Raw genomic sequence first — 15,262 nt, forward strand, 5'->3', positions numbered from 1 at the left:
GGGCTTGACATCGGTCTTTGGGTAACGGTGCCTGATCTAGTATGCCCTGCTTCATGTACACATGTGCTGGAAGAGCTAGCTGTAACTGCATTGCGGGAGGAGTTCGCATAGTACCTGCTGCGTTCGCTGACTCCGTAGCTGCCTAATGCGTCGCGCCTGATCTGCCTTCGACTCTCCACCACAAGCATTCGCTCACTGAACTTTGTAGTTTCACGACATTCCACACGGTACACCTCCAGAGCAGTGAACTATAATCTCTTCCTGTACATGTCCCTGATTGCAGTGAATCCTATATTCCGTTGCTACGCTACACTGTTCTCCGCCCAAGAGTCACTCCTCTCCGTTTGATTTGGTCCTCTCTTCTTTCACCATGCAACAAGGCTCGATCCTTTCCTTTTTCAAGAAGTCAGGGTCCTCGCGGCCAGGCCAACCCTATCCAGATGCATCCAGGGCGTCTTCCCATTCCAGGCCAAAGTCGACCAAACAACACCGAGGCCCGGATCGGCGTCGCAATATGGACCTCAAAAAGGTCGCAGACGAAACAAAAGCCGTCTTGCCCCAGATCCTGGCCACCGAACCAAACTTCGACGCAACAGCATCCTCGATTCACGACCTTAATGATCTAGCGCCGCTCAACCCAAAGGACTGCCCGGGTTTCGTCCTACGGCAAGGAGATGCAGAAGCGGGGAAGAAGGGGGCGCGGATCAAAGTCTGGGACATGGACACGTTCGATGCAGCACTAAAACTGGATCCAAACTACAAGATGCACACCCACCTAGGAACACCAGGAGGAGACACAGACAACGAATCATCAGACACCGAGTCCACAATCAGCGAAGACTTGAACGGCCCCCAACCAAGTGACAAGATGGACACCAGCGGACCTCTCGACTCCTCAACCCAAAAAACCGCTACCATAAACACCACCCCCACCACCCGCAAACCCGTCGCAGTCCTCAACCTAGCCTCAGAGCGTTCCCCGGGAGGCGGCTGGCAAAACGGCGCCCTAGCCCAAGAAGAATGCCTCTGCTACCGCTCCACGCTCCCCCTCTCACTCCACAAAACCCACTACCCCCTCCCCCCCCTCTCCGCCCTCCACACCCCCTCCGTCCTCATAATCCGCTCCTCCATGCCAAACGGCCACACCCTACTCACCCCCACCACCCCACCCGCCAACCTCCCCGTCGTAGCCGTAATAAGCGTCGCCGCCCTCCGCCGCCCGGACCTCACGCCCGATCGACTGAAGTTCGAGCACGACGTGCACCGCACGGCTACGAAGAAGAAGATCCGCGTTTCGCTGCGCGTGGCGGCGTCAAAGGGCCATACGAAACTTGTGCTCGGCGCGCTGGGGTGCGGCGTGTTTGGGAATCCGCCTGGGGAGGTGGCGGCGTGCTTTTTGGAGGTTCTGCACGAGACGGAGTTTCAGGGCGGGTGGTGGGAGGAGGTTGTGTTTGCTGTGCTGGATAATGTGAAGGGTGGGGGGAAGGACGGGGATGGGAATTTTGGATTCTTTTTTCGTGGGCTGGATGGGCTGGTTGTGTAGAGGGGGACGGGTGGCTGGCTGGGGAGGGGGTTGCGGTGCGTTTTTGGGTTGTGTGGGAAGGGGATTTGCGGGTGGGAATGAGATGGTTGCGGATTTGTTGACATTAAAGACGAATAAGATATTGGTGCAAGGCTTCAGAGAAGAGGAAGAGTGCAGTGAGACACGTGTTGTGGTTTACTGTTTCACGAAACAACAATGGAGACATTGAGGGGTAATATACAATAACAAATATCTGATTCTAATTTAACTACAAAGCTGTACCCCACCAACAACCACTACATGCCCCACACCAACAACTACCCACCACAAAACCTCCCCACACAACCCGACCCTCACCTCCCCCCAACCCCCGGCGCAGCCGTCTTCAACTGCCCCTTAATATACAGCTGGACATACTTCTGGCTAGGCCAACCGCCCCACTCTTCAACACTCTCAATCTGACGCTTAACAAGCAGCACGATATCCTGCGGAGCCTTGGGCCTCTTATCCTGGCCTTCCTCCAACCAGCCGCCCATAGCAGCCCGCAGGGCGACAAGCATACGGAACAGCATCTTGCTGCCCGAGTGCTGAGCTTGTGCGCGAGCCGTGACCTCGACGTGGTGCTTGGCGAGCCAGGTGGAGAACGAGTATAGGCCCTCGTAGTCGCGGAGGATGCCTAGGGCGCGGACATATGCGTGGAGAGCCGCGGGGCCGGGGACGTGTGGTGGGAGGGGTTTTGCTGCGGGGTTGAGCGTGTGTGTATCTGCGTTTGCGCCTACTAGGTTGCGGAAGAAAGCGCGGAGACGGGGGGAGCCGGTTGAGAGGATGTGTTTTGCGTGCTCGATTGAGGTGGTGCCTTTGTGGGCGAGCTGGGCAGAATAGCGCGTTACGGTGCAGAGAAGGAGGAATTGAACATCGTCGATGTCGAGGCCGATGTTGGCCATTTTGTCCACCATTTCGAATATGATTCTGTATTGGAGGGTGCTTTGACCCATTGCGTTTCCGTTCTGATCTTTGAGTTGCAGCTCAGGGTCGAACTTGTTGAATAGAACCTTCTCCATGAAGGCAGTCCAAGCAGGTCGATAATGAGGTTGGTAGTGTGAGAGAAGTGCGTACGCATATTCCAGCAGATACTGCCTGTTCAGCTTGAACCGGTAGGCATGCTGTTCGGGTGATACGAATCCAGGCGTCTGCGGAAGTAGATGAAGGTGTCGGCTAAACCGACAAAGGAAACGAATAAACGCAGCCAGCAGATATCCGGGAATATGGTGAACCGAACTGTCATTGCCATGTGTACCTGTGAGGAGGTGTCCTATTCCACCATTATAGTCGAGCTTGGCTAGCTCTAACATCCGAAGAACAGTCCCAAAATCTGGACAGGTGTCCAGCAAGAACGCGAGGAATCTTTTCGTAGGGCGAATGCGCTTCGAGCACATGCGGTCGCAGAGCTGTTCGTACGTAGGAATCGATTCGCTGAGATGCACCAAGTGCAATGGAGAGGTTGGGTCTGTTGAGACTTCCTTCATATCACCGGGTAGTAAGACATGTGCTGGCTGCTCAGGATCCTGGATTACGTCTGGTTGGAACTCAGCCGTAGACGACCTTTTAATCTCGAGGTGGTGCAGTTTCTCGAACATGGCCATGTAAACCTCTTGATGTGCAGGCGCGCCCGACGACTCGTGCGCAAGGAAGCACGCCCAAGCCTCCCTTCGAGTCCTCGTCGTCCTGATCCGGCCAGCCCAAAGTAAATGCCCGAGGTGTCTCTGATCCCGATATTGCGATGAGAAGTGAGGTAACGGCGTGCGTGTCTGTATCGTCGGACTCAAATCCGTGTCCCAACCAGCATATATCCCCGCCACGTCTTCCCAGCCGCGAGCAGTGTACCCAGCTTCATACATGCGATGAAGGATTTTCGAAGCCCTGGATGCACCGAACTCGTACCCTTTGTCTTCATCCATGGCTGTCCGGTCCTCTTTCCAAGGTGGCCACGAAGGACCTTTGAGTTCTGCCCATTCTTTTTCCTGTGTGGTCTTCGTGTGAGTAAGTTGAACTCGAGTTACCGACCTAAAGCCTGTCCTTGTCACGGTGATTGCAGGCGTGCAATTGGCCATGAATTGCAAGACATCGAACTGGGCCTTTTCTTGATACAGCGAGTCCTTGATTGGGTTGACGTTGGTGGGCAGAGATATCAACATCAGAAACGCATTGCAGAACTGAGTGACGCCTGAGAGTATCTGAGGCGAAAGGGGCTTCAGACCGTGTACTCCGTCGTGTATTTTTGTCGCTTCAGCAGTAAATAACGCCGCAATCCAGGGTATCGATTCAGGCCATAGCTTGCGTGCGTGACGGAGCAAGCGAATGGCGAGGATCTTGAGGGTCGTCCAGTCCATTGACTCGTCTTTGACTCGAAGGTTAATATGCCTCATGACCACTCCCAGAGCAAATACTTTTATGTGTTCGCGACGCAGAAATAGTGGGATCAAGAAGAATGGCGGTGATTCGGCACCAGGCTTGAAGATTTCAGCGGCTGCGAGAGAATCTGGGTTTAGGAGAGAAAGGGCCCATGGCTTTATATCTGCGGCGTCAAAACCCTTCGAACTCAGCCAGTCAAGCTCTCTTTGCGTATGCTGAAAGTCAGATGGCGTTTCAGACGGTGTGGTGTGGTGCTCGAGATACCGAGCAAGGACAGTATAGATGGAGACCGGGTAAAGATGAGGGGGCACTCTCCGTCTTGGTGGGGTGAGTCTCGAACTCCGTCTCTGCAGACCACCAGGCTTGATGCGCTGATGGCTGGTATGAGACAAATCAAGCCGCGAATCAGGCTTGGTGGTATATAGGTCTCGAGCAGAATTATGGATCGACTCCAGCACATACAAAGGTTGACTTTGTCGCCGAGCCTTCCTGGTTCTACGGCTCAGTTGCATGCGGACCCGACCGTCTGGCTTGAGAGGGTCCACTACATCCTCTGTCTTCTCCTCGAGCGCATGGTCTTCTGGCAAGACTCCATCGTCAGAGCTTTGAGCAGAGTAGTTCCTGGATAGCTGGGATCCATCATGGTGGAGGGGTATGGCACTGCAGGTCCAGGGTCTCGAGGAATGGCTTGACACAGTATGGGCTAGAGTGGCACTTGGCGAAAGGTGCGTACATGTTGATAGACGTTGCTTTCGACGGTGGGTTGCGATGAGGGCAGGATAAGTCTATGCCAAGTCAGATTTCTTCTCTTGGAAGTGCACATATGTTTTTTACCAATTGGCGTACAAGACATGATGTGCGGCGGGAGATGCGCCATGCGACCAGTGACAGGCACAGGGGCATTCATCGACGTTTGCACACGCGTGGGTGTCAATTGCGTCAAGGTGGAGAGCAGATGGAGAATAAAAGACGGTTTTCCGTACAAGACTTGAAGTCGATGCTAGTTTAGTGAGCTAAGCCCATTTGAGACATGCACTTAGCACAGCAGAAAATCGCCCAGTTCGGGACAGTAACATTCATGGGAGAAGCAGAGGAAGAAGCAATCTTATGCTAGACATATTGTATTTCACTCACGAGAGCGTGGGTCTGGGTTTGTTGGCCGTGTTGGGATCGACACGGTGCGACTGCGGCGTTCGTCTTGGCGGCCTGCCTCGCGTTCTTCGCGGGTTGGACTTTGCAAAAACGAGCCTTGACAGCCGTTTCCACCGCGCGCCTTCACCCACGTAATCTACCCGAACGCCCGCGCGTGCTAGCAAGCAACGCCCAGCTCGAGAACGCGTCGTTTGTGCTTGCAGGACCTGCCCTTGCATATTCCAGAGCAGTGAATGTTGGTGACGGAGGCCCGCTGACGACAACGCCGGCCGCCCTGAAGCGCGTTGCTCCTCCGGTAGCATCGCGCGCATCACGAGCATCCCCCATCACCCGTCACCATGGCCACTGCCACTGCCAACGGCACTCTGTCTCCGCCACCGCTGTCGCCCGCGCCCGCGCCCGCCTCGCCGTCCCTTGCAAAACGAAAACGAACCGAGACCAATGCGATTGTCGCCAATGGCGTGTCGCTGCCGGCGCGAGGGAAACCTACGAGTGGGCACGCCTACTCTCTGCAGGCCGCGCTCGAGGATTTCCTTACTGTTCTGAAGAGGTACGACATGACAAGAGGGACGCTCTTCTGGCCTGCCAGTGTGTTTCCTCTCTCCGCCATCTGCGCGCATCCGTGTGTGCACGCATGCAATGGCTGCATGAGCTGGGATGCGCCAGTCGCGTCGCAATGCTTCTGTCTTGCGCTTCCACGCCTACATGCTGGTCACTATGCTGACGCCTATTAGCCACGACACTCAGCCCTCCATCCTGACCCACCCCATCGCCTCTTCCACAACACGGAGCTCATCCGGCGAAGCAGACTCCAAGCGCGCCAAATCGACTCCACCTGCTGCTACCACCACCATTACTGGTCTAATACAGGATGGCGCATATAGCTCCCTGCAGGCACTGGAGAAAGACGTGGAAAGTGCCGTCGCCGAAATCCTCGCATCCAGCGGTGATAACGAAGTGTCCAACGCGCCACCCTCGCTCGAAGATACAAGGTTACAGGCAAAGGCGCTCGCATTCCAGAAGACTCTGAGGAACCTTGTCGAAAGGGAAGATGCGCGCAGGTCTCAATCTCTACAAAGCGACGCCGATCCCGAAGTAGAAAAACAGACGCCGAAAGACGAAGGCACCCCTATTCCTATTAAAGAGGAGGAAGAACCGGAGACGCTGCAGAACCGAACGGTCCTCACGCTGTACGGCACCGCCCAAGTGCCAAAGCAGCTTTTCTCCAGCTTGCAACAACCACAGAGAATCCCACCAACAGATGGCGCATCGAACTTCGATACCTCGGTCAAAGTCACTCTGCCTTTGCGAGAGTCATCTTTGCCAAACTTCATGTCGACGACCGAGGTATTCCCGCTTCCAGACCAAGTGGACAGCAAGAAGACCAAGACTACAACGATAGGAGAGGTTTTCCGAGCGCCTGCGCACCTGCCACAGATCAGCCCCCCAAAGATCGCGAAACCGACAATAGCCAAAGGCAACACGATCACTTTTGCACCACCAGAAACGCCTAAACCCAAGCGGAAAGGCTCCCAGTCATACGCGCATCAACAACTATCAGCTGGATCATGGTTGGGATATGGCGGAATCGACATTCCCAAGGATCAAACGTCACCAACAGCAAGGCAAAAGAGCAGGCAACGAGCTTTGAGCACTGGCGAAGCACAGCAGCCCCCTCCCGAATCAACTCTTGTTGCAGTTCAGCAGGCGCGAGAAGACGCACTGTTTCGCAGTGCCTATTCTAGCTTTGCACCTACCCGAGACGACGCTTCAGCCATCATCCCTGAAGTAATCAAAAACAGGGTGTGGTGGCAGAAGGTGGGCGAGACTCGTTTCAACGATATGTTTCCTATCGATCCAGCGCTGCTTGATGTCGGGGAAGTCGCCGAGGTTGAGACTGGCCAAGTTGACTTGGACGAAGACTTCAAGGAGGCTGTTGAGAATTTTGTCCCCGTTGAAGAGAACCCATTCCTCGAAGCCGACCACAGGAGTGAAGCAGAGAAGAACACGGATGAAATTCTACAGGAGATCTCCGAACTTCTCCAAACCCTGGCGTCCCACCAACGGATACGAAATTCTTCGTTGACAACAAATCCGCGCACGCCCGTGGTTCAGAACGCATCCCTTGCGTCTTTGGCGGGGAGCCCGTTGACACCATCCTCGGAGGAGATTGATGTGTATTCGATGCTCAAGTCACAGCTGACTGTAATGGTATCAATGCTGCCACCATATGCGGTTGCTAAGCTGAACGGCGATCAACTAGAGGAGCTCAACATCAGCCGCACAATTCTTTTTGACACGAAAGAGTACAGGGGTGTCTTGGAGGAAGACCAGCTTTCTAGACTCGCAAAAGCACCAGCACCAGTGGTCGCCCCTGCCACTCTTACGCGGACTGGTTCTGGAACACATCCTCACTACGCCGCCGGCGGTGCTCAGTACGCTCGTCCCACGCCTTCTGCTCATGCATCGACCGCTCGTCCGGTACAGGCTACGCCATTGCACTACCCCCAGCAACAGTCGCTCCATCGGTCATCCTCGATGCATGTTCAACGCTCGCCCTCAGGTCCCGCCCAGGGCTATCAAGCAGGGGCGACATCCTATGCATCTTCTTCCAGACCAGGCTTTCCCGCATCTTCATCATACAATCAGCAAACACCAAGGCCGAGTTACGGACAGACAGCTTCCGGACAATATTATCCGCAGCGTTCTGCGCAGCCGAGTAACTACGGTGGCCCTGTGAGCTCGCAATATCAAGCAACGCCCCAATCTCAAAGTCAGAATCGATATGCCCCACAACAAAGCCAGAACGGTTACTATCCACGGTCCCAAAACGTAGCACCCATGTACAACACGACGCAGACGCCACAAGCACGCAATGCGTCCCCTATGAAAACTGGTGCCGCGCCACTTCAGTCAAACTATGGCACGCGGCCTGCTGGGTATGGCACACCGGTGTCTGGGGGTCAATTGCGCAGTACGTACTATGGACCGTCCCAGTACGGCACTACTCCGCAAGTCCCTGTTTCTTCTGCCTACAATCCTCAGCAGATGATGATTGATAGACAGCAGGCGCAGGTGGCGGCTCAGTCGCAGGCACGGCTGGCGGCGCAGAATAGTTTCAACAGCAGGCAAGGCTCTAGGACGCCTCAGCCGCCGAATGCATCGTATGGGGGGCAGGTGAATGGAGCATCAATGTCGACTTAGCGAGGAGTGTTCAAGAGGAGATTGGCTTCTTGGGAAGCTTTGTAGGGTGGTTTGGGTACTATATGATATCCTGGCGTTTATTCAGGTATAGTCAGAGGAAGTGAATAGGATATTCTGTTTGCCTTTGTTGTTCCGTTTTGGCTTTGGGGGTGAACAAACACTTGCAGTATGCAATACTAGCAGTGTGTTTTCGTACATGAAATATCGGAGGATCTATGCTCCCAGTCTATCGTAGAATGACACATGTATACTTGGTATTGAATACACATTTCCGAGTGATCCGTCTTAGTGTGCCGTGGACCCTGCGTTGCGTCATGTCCCCGGCGCGCGTTCCTAGAACCCCAGCAACCAAGACAAACGCAGCTTCTTGCGCAACACGAGCTATGAAACACTCACAATCTCACCACCATGGCACAACTTTTGCGCGGAAAGCAGGCTGGCGTCAGCAACGACCTTTCTGCTGGCCTGGGACCTGATCTCTTTGTGCTTGATCATGTATGTAGTCGCGCTGTTCCGTCACGCCCCGCGAATGTGCACCAAGGCATTCTCCACCAGCCTGGTCGTCACAAGCTGACGAAGACAGATTCGCAACTATGGCATAAACTCTAAGATAACGCAAATCGCATACGACCCTGTACAATCCCTCATCGCCGTCGGTACAGGCGAAAGCCAGTTCGGCAACGGCCAGATCTATGTCTTCGGCCAGAAAAGAATCGAGGTGGTGCTGCCGCTCCCAAACCGAGCGTCGGTCAAGATACTGCAATTCTGCGGCGAGAAGATATTATGTGTCGACTCGAGGAACGACCTGTCTGTATTCTCACTAGAGACGAAGAGCCTGGTGAATGCGCACTCCCCCGCTGCGAAGATCACGGCGCTGCATAGCGATCCCACCATCGACTATGCGCTCCTTGGAACACAGTATGGAGACGTCTTTGCCTATGACCTGGATAGACAGGCCCTCACACCCTTGAAGATTCCGAACTTGTGGAAGGAGCGGTTTCCCCTGTCGCGACCGACGTCCGTCGTCACGCTGGCCCTGCATCCTCGCGACATCGGCTCCCTGCTAATTGGATACAATTGTGGTGCTGTCGTATACTCGTTCAAGCAGAACAAAGCGCTGAGCTTCTTCCACTACTTGCTTCCGAAAGGGGCGCCTGGAGGCGACTCGGACCCTGGCTCTATACATACAGAGAGGGAACCGCCCTTGACACAGGCTGTCTGGCACCCGACAGGGACCTTCATCTTGACCGGCCATGAGGATGGCAGTATCGTCGTCTGGGACCCCAAAGACGGGAGAATTGTCCAGGCTAGGACATTGCAAGATACCAATGTGAACAACCCAGGGCCTGGCAGCTTCAACCCTGGTGCACTTGAGGGAAGTTTCGCGTTGAAATCACCCATCTTCAAGATTGCCTGGTGCCCAAATCAGGACCCAGACGACACTGCGATACTTGTCGCTGGTGGACAGCCGTCCAACATATCCGCCAAGAGTCTTACTCTTTTCGAGTTGGGTCGAACACCTGTCTACGCCACTTCGTCGTGGCAAGTGCTGGCGGATCACTTCGAAAACCCCAAGAGACAACGGATACTACCATGTCCGCCTGGCACGGAAGTCGTCGATCTATGCTTGATCCCTCGTTCCTCCCCACACTTTGCTGGATGCCACGACCCCATAGCCATCATTGCTTTGCTTGCTTCCGGAGAGCTCATCACTCTCTCGTTTCCAAGTGGCATGCCCATCACCCCTACAAATCAGTTGGCCCTCTCCATGACACTTGTACACCCATACATTGGCTATGCAAATCTTGCGCCAGTAGAGCGTACAAAGTGGCTCGGCATGACAGAGAAACGGCAGCATGGCCCAAATTTCCTCCACGGTGGCGCAGAGGCGGTCTATCCTCTCAAGAGATTTGAGCACCGCAACGTCGTCCAGACTTCTCATGCCGACGGGACTGTAAGGCTTTGGGACGCAGGACATGCTGATGAGATCGAGAACGATGCGCTGCTGCAGGTTGACGTTGCTCGAGCTGTAGGACGGCAAGAGAACGTCGATGTCACGCGGACGTCCTTTGCTGGCACTGCTTCTGAGCTGTCTATAGGCCTCAAGACTGGCGAAGTAGTGATATTTAGATGGAACACTAACAAACAACCTGGGCAAGACCTTCCGGCTGGAGAGAATAAGATAAAGGCACTTACCAATATCCTGGATAGAACCGAAGCGGCCCTTCAAGAAGGACTGTTGCCTTTCACGCTACTAAACGAGGCTGATGGACCGGTCACCGCGCTCAAGCATTCAGACGTCGGATTCGTCGCGGCTGGTTTCCAGGGCGGAAGCTTAGCTATCATCGACTTGAGAGGACCAGCAGTGATATACAGAGGTTCGATCAGCGACTTCATTACGGAGAAACGAGGGAGTCTCAGACGGAGCTCTAGCCAGGCTGCACCCAAGCCACAATGGTTGACATGCATTGAGTTCAGTGTCATGACACTCGACGGTGACGATTACTCTAGTATCCTCCTCCATGTCGGGACTAACCTGGGCAATCTCGCGACGTTCAAACTCGTTCCAGAAGCTGGAGGCCGATATGCAGCACACTTCGCAGGCGCCTGCTCCTTGGACGACAGGATCATTAATATCTGCCCTATGTACGCCGAGACAGGCCGTCCTGCATATGCTTCACAAGCTGCCGTCGCTGGTCTCAGGACGGGGTCGAAGATCAACGGCGTGTTACTGGCAGTCACTACTTCAGGTGTGAGGCTCTTCCGCCCGGCTACCAACAAGGGTGCACACAAGACTTGGGATCAGTTTCTGTGCGATTCAGCCGCTGTCGTGCGGTATGAGGATCTTGGCTATGCGTTGCTTGGGCTGTATGGGGACGGATGTGCGAGAGCGTATTCTCTGCCTGCGTTCAAGGAGATTGGATCCGTCAAAGTCAGCGACGTTCTCGATGTTCGCCGTTTCTCCGATGCTGTGATAACCAGCACGGGAGATATTCTGGGCTGGAAAGGTCCGGCGGAGATGGTTCTGATCAACGTTTTTGGCACAGGACTGAAACTGTGAGTAACCCTTCCCTCGAGATGTTGCGTGGTTTGGGTATACTAATTCCAAACAGCGATCGAACCAAAGACACCCTACTAAACCCAGACCTCCTCATTCCCCCACGCCCAACAATCAGCTACATACAATGGATATCCGGCACCCAATATGTAACGCCCGCCGACATAGACCTCCTCAGTTCGTCCCTCCCTCTCCCATACCATCCCCTCCATCTACTAACATCCCCCCCTAGTCGGCGGTCCCGACCGTCCCCCCTCCAAACGCCAACTCGCGCAAATGCGCTCCGAAGCAGAACAACAACGCCGCGCCGAGCGTGCCGCCCAACCAAACGCTGCCGCATCCTCTTCACAATACCCCTCCTACCCTACACAAATGCAGGCTACAAACGAAGGCTGGGGCGCCTGGGCGTCGAGACAATTCAACGAGCGAACGGAGAAATTAAACGCTGTGGGGGATAGTATGGATAATCTGCAGCAGAATAGTGCGGGGTGGGCGCAGGATGTGAATAAGTATGTTAATAAGCAGAAGAGGGGGTTTGTGTTGGGGGCTGTTAAGGGGAAGTTTGGGTTGTGAGGCGTGGGGTGGGGTGGGTTGGGTTGGAGGAGAACTGAGAGGTTTGGATGGGGTTGTTGATAATCACGCTGTTCTGGGAATGATGGAGAATGATATTGTTCCGGATGAGGGGTTCAGAGGATATGAGATGATATGAGATGAGATGAAATGAGATGAGATGAGAGAATAAGTACATCCACGTTCTCCCGTTGCCCAAATACCCAGCATCAACCTACCTATGATGAATATCATATCTTTGACACGGCCGAGTACCCCAGCCGTATGCATACTTCATACGCAACGAACCAAGCCCATACTGGAATCTCGCTTGGAAGAAAGTCAGCTACTGGGCGTGGATGCATGCATGCGCGCGTGAATGTATGTTATCGCTATTCCCAGGTTCTACGTATAAGTGTGTACCTACTACTACAAACATACACCGCTTTCTCACAAAACGTGTCCATATACTTACGCCGGCGGATGTATCATCCCGCAAAATAACACAGAAACGCACAGCAAAAAACCAATAACAAGCATCAACTCACCCGTCCCAATAAGCCCCAAACCACCCCCCGACAAACACGCCAACACACTCCGCATCCCCTCCCTCCCCTCCCAATCCCTCAACCCTGCCCCTACTGCAATCACCACCACCACCACTCCCATCGTCGCCGTAGTCGTCGTCACCCTCCATACCGCCCCCAAGCCTCGCACCAGCATGCCTTAGCGAGCGGTACGCCTGATCGGGCGCGCCGAAGCGAGGCCCCTCCCGCTTCTAGAAACGTGCAGGGGTGAGCGAGGGAGGAGCATTTGGGTATCCCATGCCCCGGCTTGCTAAACCCGCAGATTTCGGCCAGTAGAACAGCAGAGTACAATAGCCGAAGAACATCAAAACCAGAACTCAACACCAAAGATGTTCTAACGCAAGGCTTAATGCCGACACGCCGACGCGATTTAATTGGTTGAAAGTCGGTCCGAAATCCGCGGGTTCAGCAAGCCGGGGCATGGGATAACGGTCGGGACAGGGGTAGGCGAGGGAGATGGGTTGGGTTGGGATGGGACGGGTTGGGCGGTGGGTAGTGCTTGGTGTGGATGATGTGTGGAGAGGCGTTGATTGATTGATAGATTGATTGATTTATTACTGGGGGTTTGCCGTGTACCTACCCTGTAGGAAGGGAGGGAATGAATGGGTAAGCGGTTGTGTGCGGATGCGTGCTGCCGGTATGCGATTTGCGGTTGGGTGTTTCCGTTCTGTTCTGTTCTGCTCGGCGAATTCTTTCCTTGTTCTAGCCATTTGTCAAATAATCCCCGGATGTGTTGCTTTGTGTTTCATGGGGATTTCTTGGTTTCTTGCTGCTTGCTGCTTGCTGCATATTCCAAATTTCCTCTTTTGCTAAAGTGGTGACGTTTGTGTTGGCGGATGCTAGGTACCGCTATCTACTCAGCTTGCGTGGGCGACGTTGCCGAGGAACGCCTCTTCGGCTAGCCTGCATAAGATTGGGTAGGGTTGTAGTGATAGCCAAGACTGGAAGTGCAGTGGTAGGAGTATGGGCTTTGAGATATATGGTGAATGGTGATGGGTAGACTTGTAGGTTGGGATAGATAAACGAAGCACTTTCGATAGATCATGTACCAATGATACTTTCATTCGGGAATAAGTCAAGTATGGAGCGAGCTACGATTTGTCTGTGGCTGTGGCTGAGTACACACAAAGCAACGCCAATCCCCACAACAAAGGATAAGCATTCTCAAATCACGAACAGCCAACGCCCACATGCGCCACATCCAGTCTAAACTCCGGACCCAGTCTTACTCGCAAGAGTCTGGCTGGATTGCAACGCCTTGCAGAAGCATGCAAGGCTTCCAGGCCCAGACGCCGTATTATACCTGCGTAGGCGATAATCCAAATATACCATGTAAGTTACTATCATTGCAGAATAGAATCTCAACGCTCACTAGGTTCCAACGTCATACACTCGTGATGGATAAATTCATGTCATGTACGTAGTAAACTCGCCTGCTGAAACGCATAGTGAGCAGAAGAACGAGGCAAAAACAGGCCATCACGAGACTGGAGTCCGGTGAGCCAACGCCATCTGATCAGGCCCTGGGTAGTGTGGAGTCGGCGAATAAGTACACAAGCCGAGACGTCACATCTGCGCAAGGTCGTTGAGCGCATAGTTCAGTCCGCGACGAGCATCTAGTTCGTCGATATCGAGATGTGGGCGGTAATGGTGCTCTACAACGCGCACTATGTTTCTGTATATTGTGTACCTTTCCCAGCAGTCAGTCTCAAACGACAATAACAACGGGGTATCAATGAATACTTACATCAAGAGCCTTGCTTTGGGACCACCTGTCTTCGAAGGACATTCCCCGAACCCCTCGAAGAAGGCCGGATTACCCCCATCGATCCCTCCACTCATCAACGGATCCCCCCAGATTACATTCGAAAAGCCCACAAGACCCGTGACGCGTTTTGTCCGCTCGTCGATGAGAACGTTCTGCGGATTACACACGTTCAGAGCAACGAGGCGGGGCTCGGTGACTTCATCCAGTAGGTGGCTTTGTCGGCCGACGTAGTATCGGATACTATCATATGGGATCGTAACGAGCATATCCTCAGCATCACGCAGTGCGGCTTCCAACAGCGCGAGAAAGGCTTCGCGCCAGGACGAGCTTCCTTTGCTTGCGAAGACACGATGTGTGACGCCAAACTGGGTTGCGGATAATGTGGTGAGATTACGGACATAGCAACCCAGTGTTCGATCGATTACATTTCTTTCGTTCGTGGTTAAGCACGATAACAGATCTGACAATCTGCGCCCTGGGATGGAGCTCGTCATGAGGAAAGGCGAGCCAAGAGGCCCTCCATGGCTGTCGTATTTTATGACATGAGGAACTGGGAGTTGTGTATATTCATGTAGGGTTTCTAGCGTTCTCCGCTCAGTTTCCAGAAGATGTCTTTCATGGCGGAGAAGGCGAATGTCGTGTGATGGCGGGCATTTTATCACCAGTGAACTGCCGTCTGCGAATTTTGTGAGATACACTTGTCGGAGATGTCCCTGTATGCGTTCTGCTTGTACAACTGTGATCTTTGATGAACGGAAAAGAGCCCAGATAAGTTCCTGTATGTTGGAGAAATCAGGTGTAGAACTAGATGTTCTTGACGAAGTCGATGAGGACGATGAGGAAGATGAGACGGTGGATGAAGGACGAGCTGGAAGTGTGCCTCGACTCATAGTGAAGACTGGATAGACTGCGACGTCTAGCGGGGGGAGAAGCATTATGAGGACTTTCAACAAGGCCTACACCGTAAGGGGCGTCTAGACTTTAGCGAGAAGAGGCTTGCCTGAATTTTG

General features: G+C 53.8%; 5 protein-coding genes across 5 annotated transcripts; 3 read left to right on the top strand and 2 right to left on the bottom strand.

The window, feature by feature from the left end:
• Positions 1-72: 72 nt before the first annotated feature.
• P153DRAFT_339086 (uncharacterized protein) lies at positions 73-1,543 on the top strand (the record flags this gene model as incomplete). The annotated part of the gene is made up of 1 exon (XM_033665813.1): positions 73-1,543. Exon 1 carries the CDS (start codon positions 371-373, stop codon positions 1,541-1,543), a length of 1,173 nt encoding a protein of 390 aa, XP_033524251.1. The 5' UTR covers positions 73-370.
• Positions 1,544-1,813: 270 nt separating this feature from the next.
• P153DRAFT_315201 (uncharacterized protein) lies at positions 1,814-4,879 on the bottom strand. Its single transcript, XM_033664942.1, has 2 exons — positions 4,769-4,879; positions 1,814-4,719 (listed from the first exon to the last, which is right to left on the bottom strand). The coding sequence occupies exons 1-2, from the start codon at positions 4,835-4,837 to the stop codon at positions 1,876-1,878; spliced, it is 2,913 nt and encodes a 970-aa protein (XP_033524252.1). The 5' UTR covers positions 4,838-4,879; the 3' UTR covers positions 1,814-1,875.
• Positions 4,880-5,200: 321 nt separating this feature from the next.
• On the top strand, positions 5,201-8,546 carry P153DRAFT_339092 (uncharacterized protein). Its single transcript, XM_033665814.1, has 2 exons — positions 5,201-5,636; positions 5,821-8,546. The coding sequence occupies exons 1-2, from the start codon at positions 5,425-5,427 to the stop codon at positions 8,288-8,290; spliced, it is 2,682 nt and encodes an 893-aa protein (XP_033524253.1). The 5' UTR covers positions 5,201-5,424; the 3' UTR covers positions 8,291-8,546.
• A 102-nt stretch (positions 8,547-8,648) lies between these two features.
• On the top strand, positions 8,649-12,270 carry P153DRAFT_366368 (uncharacterized protein). Its single transcript, XM_033668038.1, has 4 exons — positions 8,649-8,785; positions 8,874-11,347; positions 11,404-11,525; positions 11,581-12,270. The coding sequence occupies exons 1-4, from the start codon at positions 8,699-8,701 to the stop codon at positions 11,919-11,921; spliced, it is 3,024 nt and encodes a 1,007-aa protein (XP_033524254.1). The 5' UTR covers positions 8,649-8,698; the 3' UTR covers positions 11,922-12,270.
• A 1,780-nt stretch (positions 12,271-14,050) lies between these two features.
• On the bottom strand, positions 14,051-15,187 carry P153DRAFT_375496 (uncharacterized protein; the record flags this gene model as incomplete). The annotated part of the gene is made up of 2 exons (XM_033669592.1): positions 14,051-14,174; positions 14,232-15,187. The coding sequence occupies 2 exons, from the start codon at positions 15,185-15,187 to the stop codon at positions 14,051-14,053; spliced, it is 1,080 nt and encodes a 359-aa protein (XP_033524255.1).
• Positions 15,188-15,262: the final 75 nt, after the last annotated feature.

This window comes from Dothidotthia symphoricarpi (assembly GCF_010015815.1).
Source record: "Dothidotthia symphoricarpi CBS 119687 unplaced genomic scaffold P153scaffold_9, whole genome shotgun sequence".
Lineage (NCBI taxonomy): Eukaryota > Fungi > Ascomycota > Dothideomycetes > Pleosporales > Dothidotthiaceae > Dothidotthia > Dothidotthia symphoricarpi.